General features: G+C 42.0%; 1 protein-coding gene across 1 annotated transcript in view; it reads right to left on the bottom strand.

Annotated features, from left to right (window-relative positions):
• LOC109864604 (2-oxoisovalerate dehydrogenase subunit beta, mitochondrial-like) overlaps nucleotides 1-14,885 on the bottom strand; it is a 90,162-nt gene that overhangs the window by 74,532 nt on the left and 745 nt on the right. Inside the window, exons 2-3 of the mRNA XM_020452459.2 lie at nucleotides 2,392-2,469; nucleotides 2,171-2,239 (exon numbers count right to left, since the gene is read on the bottom strand). Coding sequence (XP_020308048.1) covers nucleotides 2,171-2,239; nucleotides 2,392-2,469 — 147 coding nt within the window. The remainder of the gene's footprint in view (nucleotides 1-2,170; nucleotides 2,240-2,391; nucleotides 2,470-14,885) is intronic.

Below are 14,885 nucleotides of genomic sequence, written 5' to 3'. Positions count from 1 at the left end.
AAATAAGTGAAGTGACACACAGAGACAGAGGATTCCTCCTCAACTGGAGGAAAGTCGGCTGTGACGCACTAAAAAGCCCTAGTCTGAAAAATAAACACAAAAACTATTTTTCCATCCTCCACTCTATAATCTTGACAGCGAGCCGCAGGACTGGGGCTCTACATTTGGGGAGGAATGTTATTTTGGTTCTCTTGCTTTGTTTAATTGCTAAGAAGCAAGTATTTTCTGTCTTTGATCCCTCCGAACCTCGTTTCTGTCCCGTCCAGGGAGACCTGACCTCAAGCGCCCTCCTCTCACCACAGACCGGACACCATTAGAGCACCACAAGCCCTCAGAAATGAATAATTAGGCCAAACCATCACAGTCCAATCAGAATCTTGTGTACTTGTAAAACACAGCCAGTGTAAACAAATACATTGGGTGGTCAACGAGTGACACAGTGAGCTCCAAACGTATTGGGACAGTGACAATTGTTTTGTTGTTTTGGCTCTGTACTCCAGAACGTTGGCTTTGAAATGATACAATGACTATGTTGAAGTGATCGGGTATCGGGTGAAACGTTTAGAAATTACAGCACTTTTACAGCCTCCCTATTTTAGGGGCCCACAAATTCACTTGTGTATTAAAGCAGTTCAAAGTTGAGTATTTGATCCTATACTCCGAGCACGCAATGAACGACATCAAAGCTTGTGACTCTGCAAAGTGGTTGGATTGCATTTTCTGTTGGTTTTTGGTTGCGTTACAGATGCTGTACGATGTCATTCTGGAGTCACTTCTACGTGAATGTGGATGCTACCATGATTACGGATAGGCCTGAGTGTATCGTGAATAAGGATGAGTGAGAATGTTACAGACGCACAAATATATCATACCCACCACACATGCTAACCTATCACGATTACAATAAGAGGTAAGCATTTTTGTTTTTGTGGGGCATGATATTTTTGCATCTGTAACATTCTCACTCATTTTAACGTGGAAGTGTTCATAAACATTCTATTCTTACTTACAATTTAAAACATTTAAAAAGTTAATCCAAAATGACGCAATACATTATTTACCGTTCATTTCAATTGGTCACAAACTAATCTGAAACACAAGCAAAACAAAAACAGCAAATGTAGGAGTCACAAGCTTGATTTAATCATTGTGTGCGAGGAATATGGGACCAAATACAACATCTTTTGACTACTTCAAAACACATAGGTGAATTTGTCCCAATACTTTTGGGTCCACAAATATTGTGTCAATGTCCCAATACTTTTAGAGCTCACATTAGATGAATATGCACTGACCTCGCACGCGTTTGAGGCATCTATTGGCTACTCATTCATGACGGACTAATTTTCATTTAGGAGAAATAGAAAGATCGAGGTCGAAGTGGCTAGTCGTTACCAGGTGGACGGCGCAGGAGACACTTCCTGTGCGCACGCTACTCAGTGGCGGACTAATGCATCACTGGGGTGAATGAGTCAGTCAGCCACACAAATAGAGATTAGCATACTTCCCATAAAGCTGCATGTGGTATAATGGTAGAGAGAGAGGGGATTTTTTTTAAATCCCTCTCCGCCATCTACCTACCTAGATGAGATTAAAATAATGATCCCTAGCAGAAGGTCAACACATCTGACGTCAAATACAACAAAAGAAAGCACAAAGATGATGCGCATTGGCTTTTCGAAAATCTAATCATATCTTTACACCTAGCCAGGGGTGAATCACGACTGTGCACATTATGGAGATGAGGGTAAAGAATTCTACATTATCAGGAGGCAGCACACAAAATACATAATGGCCATTTCAAAACCTGCACATTTGTAACAGCAGTACACCCGCACTAGTTAATCCACTCTAAAAAATCATTTCATATTAGGATAATAAAAGGAGGAATTCAAGTGTGCAAGAATGATTACTACTATGAAAAAATGACGCGATTATTAAAATCATGTTTCTATCGAAAATGTGTCTCCTTGCAATCAACATTTGTAAGCAAGCATAGTTATTGCAGGACTATCACACACAATTTTGGAGTTTTGACCAATAGGTGTATGCATGAAAATGGTTCTCTGCTGCCATCTGGTGGTATCACAATGTCATTAATATTAAAATCAGCACAACCATACTGATACATTTGTCCAAAATGGTAAGGGGAAAGTAATTAGCCTCTTACCATATTTGTCTCGGAGACCCACGGTGCAACGAAATACTCCTCCAAAGGCAACATCTTCCCCAAAGATGACTGAAGGACAGATACAGGTACATCTCATATTGATTGACACAGTAACACATAGGCCTAACATTTCTAAATGGCATGTCTTATTCACGGATATCCTCCAAAGCATTGATGAATACATGAACACATTAAATGACAATCCAGACCAGTTTTATTACCTGCGGTGGGGTCGCTGGCGAGAGTGTTGTCCAAGGCACTGGTCACAGACTGAAATAAGTTCATCTTTGTAGTGGGGCCTACAAGAAGTTGGGAGAATTTTATGGAGCGATTAAAAAGTGTCAACAGAAATGATTTGAAATCAATTTTTTTATTATTTGTATATAGATATTGAATTTGTAATGAACAGATGGAATGGTTTAATTCATAAATTTAACTTATTTTCATTTGAAACTGAATTGAATAAATATTGCATTGAGATTTCAAATTAGGTTCATATTTAAATTCTATATCAGTTTCAAAATTATAAATAATGGAATTCTTTGCATGTGTATCAAGTCTGCAAACTATAATTTCCAGTTTTAGCAAAGAGAGAGACACATACAATTAGGTTGGAGTCATTACAACTTGTTTTTCAACCACTCCACAAATTTCTTGTCAACAAAATATAGTTTTGGCAAGTCGGTTAGGACATCTACTTTGTGCATGACACAAGTAATTTGTCCAACAATTGCTTACAGACTATGTAAAAATTCCTTGACTTAGGTCAGTTAGCATCACCACTATACTTTAAGAATGTGAAATGTCAGAATAATAGTAGAGAGAATGATTTACTTCAGATTTTTGTTCTTTCATCACATTCCCAGTTGGTCACATGTTTATATACTCAATTAGAATTTGGTAGCATTTCCTTTAAATTGTTTCACTTGGGTCAAACATTTCAGGTAGCCTTCCACAAGCTTCCCACAATACGTTGGGTGAATTATGGCCCATTCCTCCTGACAGAGCTGGTGTAACTGAGTCAGGTTTGTAGGCCTCCTTGCTCACACACACTTTTTCAGTTCTGCCTACACATTTTCTATAGGCTTGAGGTCAAGGCTTTGTGATGGCAACTCCAATACCTTGACTTTGTTGTCCTTTAAGCCATTTTGCCACAGCTTTGGAAGTATGCTGGGGGTCATTGTCCATTTGGGGTCATTGTCCATTCTTCCTTGCTGAGCAGCCTTTCGGGTTATGTCGATATAGGACTCGTTTTACTGTGGATATAGATACTTTTGTACCGGTTTCCTCCAGCATCTTCACAAGGTCCTTTGCTGCTGTTCTGGAATTAATTTGCACTATTCGCACCAAAGTACGTTCATCACTAGGAGACAGAACACGTCTCCTTCCTGAGTGGTATGACGGCTGCGTGGTCCCATGATGTTTATACTTGCGTACTATTGTTTGTACAGATGAACGTGGTACCTTCAGGCGTTTGGAAATTGCTCCCAAGGATGAACCAGACTTGTGGAGGTCTACAATTGTTTTTCTGAGTGCTTGGCTGATTTCTTTTGATTTTCCCATGATGTCAAGCAAAGAGGCACTGAGTTTGAAGGTAGGCCTTGAAATACATCCACAGGTACACCTCCAATTGACTCAAATTATGTCAGTTAGCCTATCAGAAGCTTCCAAAGCCATGACATCATTTTCTAGAATTTTCCAAGCTGTTTAAAAGGCACAGTCAACTTAGTGTATGTAAACTTCTGACCCACTGGAATTGTGATACAGTGAATCATAAGTGAAATAATCTGTCTGTAAACAATTTTTTGAAAAATTATCGTGCACAAAGTAGATGTCCTAACCGGCTTGCCAAAATTATAGTTTGTTAACAAGAAATTTGTGGAGTGGTTGCAAAATGAGTTTTAGTGTATGTAAACTTTCGACTTCAACTGTAAGTTTTAGATCTCAGCTGAATCTGGTAATGAATGGTGTGGCTGTTGAAAAAGTTGAGGAGACTAAATGAATGAATGAATGCATGAAACTACCTTCCATCGTATATATATATATATATATATATATATATATATATATATATATATATATATATATATATAGCGCCAGTGAACAGCAAACCTGGTCTAAAAAAAAATACAGCAACACCTCACGGCACAACACCTCTCCCCCATGTGACCTACTTGTTGTGTGTATGTACTGACATGTACGTGTAACAGATATGCGCATACACACACACACACACGTTAAATGTTTTAAATGTAAATTGTTAAGAAATGCTATTTGGCCCCATAACAATTCCTCATGTCATTTGACCACAGCACCAGTTCCAATCGAATGTTGTTAATCAAATGCTATGCATTTACATTTGTTGGATGACATGAAAATATAGCTTTTTGGCCACGCACACCAGTGGTGAACAGAAAATAGCCTTATACCTACTGTAAAGTATGGTGGTGGATCTGATTTTAAAATGGGGTCCTTTTACTTCCACTGGTCCTGCGGCCCTGGTTAAGGTCAACACCATCATGAACTTTAGCTAGTACCCTGATATTTTTGCCAAAAAACCTGGTTGCCTCTGCAAGGAGGCTGAAACTAGGCCGGAGGTGGACCTTCCAGCAAGTCAATAATCCCAAGTGACCCAAAATCCAAAGAAATTGTTAATTGACCACAAAAATCTACATTTTGCAATGGCCATGTCAGAATTTCAAGGATCTGGAAATATTATGTATCGAGTTCTCCAGTCTCATAAAACATTTTAGAAAAAGGCTCAGTGCCGTTATCCTCACAAGGTGGGTTCAAACTCAAGCCTACTGCACAACAACACTTTCTATGGCAAACAGAAGCAGAAGGTTCTATGTACTCCAATGAGACTGCAACAGAGGTGGATTAGTGATCTATGCACGTGATGAGCAATATTATTACCTTCAACCTGAAGACATTAGTTTGACTGATGGGGTTTTAACCCAAGTCTCCTGTGCACCACACAATGTAACTTTTCAGGTCTCTAACCAGTTACTCATCACGCAAACGTCGCAAGTCACAGAATCAATGCCTAGGCCTTAGCTCCGCAGGCTAACAAAGTCTTAACCCAGTCAGTCATGTTTTTTGAAAAAACATTTAACCTTTATTTAACTAGGCACGTTAGTTAAGAACAAATTCTTATTTACAATGACGGCCTACCGAGGAACAGTGGGTTAACTGCCTTGTTCAGGGGCCGAATGACAGATTTTTACCTTGTCAGCTCAGGGAATCGACAAGTACCCTTGACAGAGACATGAAACTAAAGTAGTCAGCATGCTTCAGTTTGGCTGGCGGCTAGCCAAACCGAATGAGTGTGCTCGAATACTCCATTAAAATACCTTACGAGTGGCGCAGCGGACTAAGGCACTGCATTGCAATGCTGAGCAGTCACTACAGCCTCGGGTTCGATCCCAGGCTGTGTTACAGCCAGCCGGGCCCGGGAGAGCCATGAGGCGGCACCCAATTGGACCAGTGTCATCCGGGGTAGTGGAGGGTTTGACCGGATGGGTTTTCATTGTCTCATCATACTCTAGTGACTCCTTGTGGTGGGCTGAGCGTCTGCAAGCTGACCTGGTCATCATTTGGACAGTGTTTCCTCTGACACATCGGTGTGGCTGGCTTCTGAACCCAGCAAGCAGTGTGGGTTAAGGGTTAAGCAGGCAGGGTCATATTTCGGAGGACGCATGGCTCTCGACCTTCGCGTCTCCTGAGTCCGTAGGGGAGTTGCAGCAATGTGACAAGACTAACTACCAATTGGATACCACAAAAATCGCAGCGAAAAAGGGGCAAAAATAATAAATGCTGCTTGAATAAATACCTCTTTTTTTTTTTTTTTTACAACGCAATTAGTGCAGATTGTCCATTCTTCCTCAAATAGTCAGAATTCTAACGCAAGATATCTGTCATTCATTTTGATGTTTTTGCAAAGGAGATCTTAGTCACGCAATTTTACATCCAACTAAGATGTTTGGTGCGGTATTTCTCAATGAAAAAATTTGCTTGAAAACGAGTCGTCCCAAAGACTTTATTGAAGAATCCCTACTGTTGACCAATCACCTGATTAAGGGGCGTAGACTTCAGCTTGCCTCTAGAAAGAAAAAAAACGGTGTCCTCAAACAGCTGAAAAATGAACAAAAACATTTTGTCATAATATAGTATATGCACAAACTGTTTCGGGTGGGAAGCATGCGGACACCATAACATGTCAAACTAACACGTCTTCAGGTCTCAGGCAAGGTTCTCATTGCATAAGCATGGGTCACCAAACTGCATTCTTTTGATGAGTAACCTTGCTGGATCTTGATGACTTAGTATTAGTGTAGCAGATGGGGATTTGTGAAACTCACTCCTCAGCCTGAAGCATCGCCCCTTTAAAGGCCTGTTGTAGCCCTTTTCTGCAGTCAAATTACCTCGTGGCCTCATGGGTGGAATGTATGGGGGGGAATCTAATGTTTCTATGTCAAACAATTGCGTTATAATTCTTATAATACATACTCAATTTACTACATTTCAACTCTATATCCAACATGGTACAGGTGTCTTTTTTAAAGAACAAAACCATGTGTGTGAGGTGTATACTTTTGTTTCAAAGTAGATTTGTTTAAGACTACCAATAAACACTCTGTGTGACCCTGATTGAAGTAAAATATTAATAGCCTGATGGGATGGAAAGCTTCAAATGTTTAGTATATTTTATTGTATGGGCAGTCACATGTGTTTGAGGTCCTGAGTTCAAATTTCGATATAAGCGGAATTAAGGGGGGAAGCGGTAATCGATAAGCAAGCGGTACATCATCCTTTACATTAACTTCCTCATCTCATCCCTATGGGCTTTAGCTAAGTGGGTTAACAGTCTTGTGACATCCAGGATATATTCTGTTCAATCTTTTACCCAGACTTCAGCAGAAATGTAGAGAAGCATATTTCATTTTTTAAACGTTTTTTTAAAGAACCACCAGTCAGGAAGATAGACAGCTGATACTACACAGAGCAAAAATCAGTTTTTAGTTTGTTGAAAAAATATATATAATAATGTTTCAAATGCACAAAAAGCTAAGTTATCTTAAATTTTGCGCAGAAATGTGTTTTACGTCCCTGTTACAGAGTATTTCTCCTTTGCCAAGATAATCTATCCACCTGCCAGGAGTGGCTTACAAACATCATGATCATTACACAGTTGCAACTTGTGCTGGGGATAATAAAAACATCCACTTAAAAATGTGCAGTTTTGTCACAGCATATTGCCACAGATGCCTCAAGTTGAGGGAGCGTGCAATTGGCATGCTGACTGCAGGAATGTCCACCAGAGCAGTTGCCAGATAATTTAATGTTAATTTCTCTACCATATGCTGCCTGCAACGTAGTTTTATAGAATTTGGCAGTATGTCCAACCGGCCTCACAAACACAGACCAAATGTAACCACGCCAGCCCAGGACCTTCACACCCGGCTTCTTCACCTGCGGGATCATCTGAGGGGATGTGGGGGGTGCCGAGGAGTATTTATGTCTAATGATGCCCTTTGTGGGGGGAAAACTAATTCTGATTGGCTGGGCCTGGGCCTGGCTCCCCAGTGGGTGGGTCTGGCTGACAGGTGAGTGGACCTATGCTCTCCAAGGCCCACCCATGGCAGCAACCCTGCCCAGTCATGTGAAATCCATAGTTTTGGGCCTCATGCATTTATTTCAATTGACTGATTTCCTTATATGAACTACAACTCAGTAAAATCTTTGAAATTGCATTTATATTTTTGTTCAGTATATACAGTATACACCAGCGTGGCAGTTGTACTAAACTCCTAAAGGCATAAATGTTGTAAAATAATCAATGTGCATCATTAAAAAAAAATACAAATGAATGCTTAGATAACCTATGCAGAAAAATGTATAATATGGAGAGCACTGCGATTGCGGGCGGTGCAGTTGCCGTACCAGGCGGTGATACAGCCCAAAAGGATGCTTTAAAAATTGTGCATCTGTAAAAGTTTGTGAGGGTCGTAGGGGACAAGCCGAATTTCCTTCAGCTTCCTGAGGTTGAAGAGGTGCTGCTGTGCCTTCTTAAATCACACTGTCTGTGTGTGGAGGACCATTTCAGATTGTCAGTGATGTGTACGCCATGGAACTTAAAGCTTTTTTCCACTGCAGTGTGTGGTGGACCTACAGCACGACACCTGAGGCATTGGTTGGATGTTTAATTCAATTGCTGTACACACAGATTTGCACAGGTGTAAATTGGACACACCCACGGCACCCTATCAGGCTGATCAGACAGGTCTGAGTAGCTGGTGATCTGCTGGAAACAGTGAAAGGATATATTTACATGACTACTACTCACTCCCTTGCTTCATTCCAGTGAAACCACACTGACTAACTATAGCTAGGGCATATCTAGCATAAAAAGTGTCGCGTTAGAAAGGGTGGGAGATGAGGAAATTATGGACGGGCAATGAGGCACGGCTGAGTCAAATAGGAATCCCGACTTAATGAAGTGGTGATTAAAGAGCTCAGCCATGTGCTTCTTGTCAGTAACAACCACATCGTCAACATTAAGAGACATGGACAGCTGTGAGGAGGAGGGTTTATTCTCCAGGTCCGTTTTCCAGAACTTCTTGGGGTTAGACCCACAGAGAGAGAACGGCTCCTTAAAGTAACTAACTTTTGCCTTCCGGATAGCCTGAGTGCACTTACTTCTCATTTGCCTGAACGAGAGCCAGTCAGCCTGAGTATGCGTGTGCCGAGGCTTTCGCCAAATGCAATTCTTGAGGTGGAGTAACTCTGCAACATCACGGTCGAACCAGTGGCTGAACCTGTTTTTAATTTTCTTTATGGGGGCGTGTTTGTTAACAATATCACTGAAAATATCAAAAAAGAAGGTCCAAGCGTCTTCGACAGAAGGGATCAAGCTGATTCTATACCATATTACAGAAAACAACTATTATGTAGAATTATTGAAAAACCCTGTTCATGACAGTATCGATTTGTTTAATCATATTAAAGTACGTCTTTGTGTTTGAAGCATTGAATTTCTGCAATCACTTACATTATTTCAATGTGTGCCCATGAACTGTTCACACCGTAACATAGGGATACACAAAATGTCACAAGGTTACAGTACACTTGAGGTCTCTGTACAAAAGCGAATCACAGCAATATCCAGGAATTTCCCAGGATCCATGTCAATGTATAAATAAATTATTAAATGCTTAGTGCATGATCAACAAACAGTATCATAAATGTAGGAAAGGTTGCATTTTAATGTCACACGATTTTAGCCAAATCTGTGAAGACTCCAAGCACGAGAAAGGTGTTGATTAAACTCATGAATAACTAGCTGTAATGAATATATCTATGGTCCCCCTTTATATCTGAATGTATTCACATGAAGAAAAAAAGAGAAAAAAGGATCATTTTGAATTACTTTGTTAGAAAGTTTGCAACAGCTCCAAACAGCTGTCCATGACAAGAAACGCTCACTGATACCCTAGAACAGCGGTCCTCAACCACCAGGACGCAGCCCATTCGCTACCGGGCCACACAAAGGATAAATCATTATTTTAAAAAAATTGGTAAAATAAAATAATTGTATACAATTATAGGCCATTTGTGCAGTAATTACATTGGTGCAGTCTGTTGGTCCTTTTCTCACCACTCTAATATCACGAAATACAACAGTTAACAGATTTTGAACTTGAGTAATGAGCGTTCATCACGGTCTGCGTGAGCGGTGTTGCCCGCCAACTTTGTACTAGCTAGCTACGTTAGCTGACATGAATAAAAACAACCATCGCTGGAGAGCTTCTTCTGAAGAGAGATAAAAGACCCAACGACGATGTCGATAACGCAGAGACCGCAGAGCCAGAGAACGCAAAAAAAAAAAAGAGGCATCATTCAATATTAAATATGATGAGTCCAACCTAAAATATGGCTTTGTTGCGACAGGTGACTTGAATGCTCCAAGTCCCCTGTGCGTAGTATGTGGAGATCGCTTTGCCAAAGCAGTTTTGAGGCTAATCCAAGCATCCGGCACTGAAAGACAAACCTGTTGAATTCTTTAAGCAAAGAAAACGTGAACAAGGACAGAAGCAAGTCTTGAAAGACACCGCATCAACAAACGTGGCTGCACTGAGAGCGTCATACTTAATGGCTAGCCGTATTGCTAAGGCCAAGAAGCCTTTCACGATTGGCGAGGAGTTGATTCAACCCGCTGCTAAGGACATTTGTCGTGAACTCTTAGGAGAGGCTGCAGCTAAAAAGACAGCCGAAAGAGGAACCTTTGCTATCACAGTCAGTTGGCTAATTAATGAAATAGCAAAGGACGTTGAGGAACAATTGTTTAGAGGCTTAACGAGTCACTGTGGTATGCAATCCAGGTTGACAAATCTACCGATTAGGACAACAAGGCAATAATGCGCCGAATACAACCTTACAGTGAAATGCTTACTTACGAGCCCCTAACCAACAATGCAGTTTGAAAAACTATGGATAAGAATAAGACATAAAAGTAACAAGTACTTAAAGAGCAGCAGTAAAACAACAATAGCAAGACTATATACAGGGGAGTACCGGTACAGAGTCAATGTGCTGGATAACCGGTTAGTTGAGGTAATATGTACATGTAGGTTGAGTTATTAAAGTGACTATGCATAGTGTAAGAGGGGGGCAATGCAAATAGTCTGGGTAGCCATTTGATTAGCTGTTCGGGAGTCTTATGGCTTGGTGTAAAAGCTGTTTAGAAGACTCTTGGACCTAGACTTGGAGCTCCGGTACTGCTTGCCGTGCGGTAGTAGAGGGAACAGTATATGACTAGGGTGGCTGAAGTCTTGGACAATTTTTAGGGCCTTCCTCTGACACCGCCTGGTAGAGAGGTCCTGGATGGCAGGCAGCTTGGTCCCAGTGATGTACTGGGCCATTCACACTACCATCTGTAGTGCCTTGCAGTTAGAGGCCGAGCAGTTGGGATACCAGGCAGTGATGCAACCAGTCAGGTCTCGATGCTGCAGCCGAAGAACTGATCTGAGGACACATGCCAAATCTTTTTAGTCTCGTGAGGGGGAATAGGTTTTGTCGTGCCCTCTTCACAACTGTCTTGGTGTGCTTGGACCATGTCCACGTCACCAACAAACTAACACCAATTAACTTGAAGCTCTCAACTTGCTCCACTGCAGCCTCGATGAGAATGGGGGCGTGCTTGGTCTTCTTTTTCCTATAGTCCACGATCATCTCCTTTGTCTTGATCACGTTGAGGGAGAGCTTGTTGTCCTGGCACCACATGGCCAGGTCTCTTACCTCCTCCAATAGGCTGTCTCGTTGTTGTCGGTGATCAGGCCTACCACTGTTGTCATCTGCAAACTTAATGATGGTGTTGGAGTCGTGCCTGGCCATGCAGTCATGAGTGAAAAGGGAGTACAGGAGGGGACTGAGCAGGGGCCCCTGTGTTGAGGATCAGCATGGCGGATGGGCTGTTACACACCCTTACCACCTGAGGGACGCCCCATCAGGAAGTCCAGGATCCAGTTTCAGAGGGTGTTTAGTCCCAGGGTCCTTAGCTTGGTGAGGAGCTTTGAGGGCACTATGGTGTTGAACGCTGAGCTGTAATCAATGAACAGCATTCTCACATAGGTGTTCCTTTTGTCCAGGTGGGAAAGGGCAGTGTGCAGTGCATTAGAGACTGCATCATCTGTGGATCTGTTGGGGCAGTATGCAAATTGGAGTGGGTCTTGGGGTTCTGGGATAATGGTGTTGATGTGTGCCATGACCAGCCTTTCAAAGCACTTCATGGCTACAGACGTGAATGATACAGGTCAGTAGTCCTTTAGGCAAGTTACATTAGTGTTCTTGGGCACAGGGACTATGGTGGTCTACTTGAAACATGTTGGAATTACAGACTCGGTCAGGGACAGATTGAAAATGTCAATAAAGACCCTCGCCATTATGTCAGCGCATGCTCGGAGTACACGTCCTGGTAATCCATCTGGCCCTGCGGCCTTGTGAATGTTGGCCTGTTTAAAGCACCGGCTGCAAAGAGTGTGATCACACAGTCTTCCAGAACAGCTGGTGCTCTCATGCATGTTTCAGTGACATTTGCATCGAAGCGAGCATATAAGTAGTTTAGCTCATCTGGTAGGCTTGTGTCACTGGACAGCTCTCAGCTGTGCTTCCCTTTGTAGTCTGTAATGGTTTGCAAGCCCTGCCACATCCGACGAGCGTCAGAGCCGGTGTAGTACCATTCGATCTTAGTCCTGTATTGACGCTTTGCCTGTTTGATGGTTCGGAGGAGGGCATAGCAGGATTTCTTATAAGCTTCCGGGTTAGAGTCGTGCTACTTGAAAGCGGCAGCTCTAGCCTTTAGCTAAGTGCGGATGTTGCCTGTAATCCATTGCTTCTCGTTGGGGTATGTACGTACGGTCACTGTGGGGACGACATCATCGATGCGCTTATTGATGAAGTCAATGACTGATGCGGTGTACTCCTCAATGCCATCGGAAGAATCACGGAACATATTCCAGTCTGTGCTAGCAAAACAGTCCTGTAGATAAGCATCTGCTTCATCTGACCACTTTTTTATTGATCTAGTCACTGGTGCTTCCTGCTTTAATTTTTGCTTGTAAGCAGGAATCAGGAGGATAGAACTATTGTCAGATATACAAAGCTCTCCCTCACCCTCCATTTGGCATGCGTCTCTGTGTGTGGAATGAAGGTGGTCCAGAATTTTTTTCCCTCTGGTTGCACATTTAACATGCTGATAGAAATTTGGTAAAACGGAGTTAAGATACCCTGCATTAAAGTCCCCGGCTACTAGGAGCGCCGCCTCTGCGTGAGCGTTTTCTTGTTTGCTTAAGTTTACATACACTCAATTAGTATTTGGTAGCATTGCCTTTAAATTGTTTAACTTGGGTCAAATGTTTTGGGTAGTGTTCCACAAGCTTCCCACAATAAGTTGGGTGGATTTTGGCACATTTGGCACATTCCTCCTGACAGAGCTGGTGTTATTGACTTGTTAATTGTTTACTCCATGTGTAAGTCTGTGTTTTTGTCTGTTCACACTGCTATGCTTTATCTTGGCCAGGTCGCAGTTGCAAATGAGAACTTGTTCTCAACTAGCCTACCTGGTTAAATAAAGGTGAAATAAAAAAATAAAAAAAATACTGAGTCAGGTTTGAATGCTTCCTTGCTCGCACACGCTTTTTAAGTTATGCCCACAACTTTTCTATAGGATTGAGGTCAGGGGTTTGTGATGGCCACTTCAATACCTTGACTGTGTTGTCCTTAAGCCATTTTGCCACAACTTTGGAAGTATGCTTGGGGTCATTGTCCATTAGGAAGAAGTATTTGCAACCAAGCTTTAACTTCCTGACTGATGTCTTGAGATGTTGCTTCAATATATCCACAACATTTTTCTTCCTCCTGATGCCATCTATTTTGTGAAGTGCACCAGTCCCTCCTGCAGAAAAGCACCCCCACAACATGATGCTGCCACCCCCGTGCTTCACGGTTGGGATGGTGTTCATCAGCTTGCAAGTCTCCCCCTTTTTCCTCACAACATAATGGTCATTGTTTCATCAGACCAGAGGGCATTTCTCCAAAAAGTACGATCTTTGTCCCCATGTGCAGTTGCAAACTCTATTCTGTTTTTTTTTTTTATGGTGGTTTTGAAGCAGTGGCTTCTTCCCTGCTGAGCGGCCTTTCAGGTTGTCGTTTTATTGTGGATATAGATACTTTTTTTACCTGTTTCCTCCAGCATCTTCACATGGTCAATGCTTTGCTGTTGCTCTGAGATTGACTTGCACTTTTTGCACCAAAATACGTTCAACTCTAGGAGACAGAACGTGTCTCCTTCCTGAGTGGTATGACGGCAGCATGTTCCTATGGTGTTTATACTTGCGTACTATTGTTTGTACAGATGAACGAGGTACCTTCAGGCGTTTAGAAATTGCTCCCAAGGATGAACCAGACTTGTGAAGGTCTACATTTTTTTTCTGAGGCCTTGGCTGATTTCTTTTGATTTTCCCATGTCAAGCAAAGACACTGAGTTTGAAATGCATCCACAGATACATCTCCAATTGACTCAAATTATGTCAATTTGCCTATCAGAAGCTTTAAAGCCATGACATAATTTTCTGGATTTTTCCATGCCGTTTAAAAGGCACAGTCAACTTAGTGTAAGTAAACTTCCGACTTTATCTGTATTTTATTGTCCAAAGATTACACATTTGCTAGCAGGATGGAAGGAAATGGAGGTTTAGAAATTCTCAGAAGGCAGCCCGCTGTCCGGCACCTTTTTTCTCCACCTCGTCTTCACGCAAATCACAGGGATCTGGGCCTGTTCTTGAGAAAGCAGTATATCGTTCAAGTCGGCCTCGTCAGACTCGTTATAGGGGAAAAAAGGATTCTGCCAGTCCGTGGTGGGTAATCTCAGTCCCGATGTCCAAAAGTTATTGTCGGTCATAAAGACAGTAGCGGCAACATTATGTACAAAATAAGTTAAAAAATATAAGTTACAAACAACGCAAATAAACAAACAAAAAAAACAATCAGTTGGAGGCACTTGAAACGTCTGCCTTCTTCTCCAGCGCCTTACGGAGAAGGCTGGACATAAGGAACACCCTTCAGGTGTCACTGTCTCCCATCACCCCTTGATGTCTTGTTGCCGCGAAACAAGCTCAGCAACATGGTGAGTTGTAATGTTTTTATTATATGGTCATTA

The sequence above is a fragment of the Oncorhynchus kisutch genome, linkage group LG2 (assembly GCF_002021735.2).
Source record: "Oncorhynchus kisutch isolate 150728-3 linkage group LG2, Okis_V2, whole genome shotgun sequence".
NCBI classification, from domain to species: domain Eukaryota; kingdom Metazoa; phylum Chordata; class Actinopteri; order Salmoniformes; family Salmonidae; genus Oncorhynchus; species Oncorhynchus kisutch.
The sequence above is the reverse complement of the archived record's forward strand: the minus strand, read 5'-3'. Positions and strand labels throughout refer to the sequence as shown.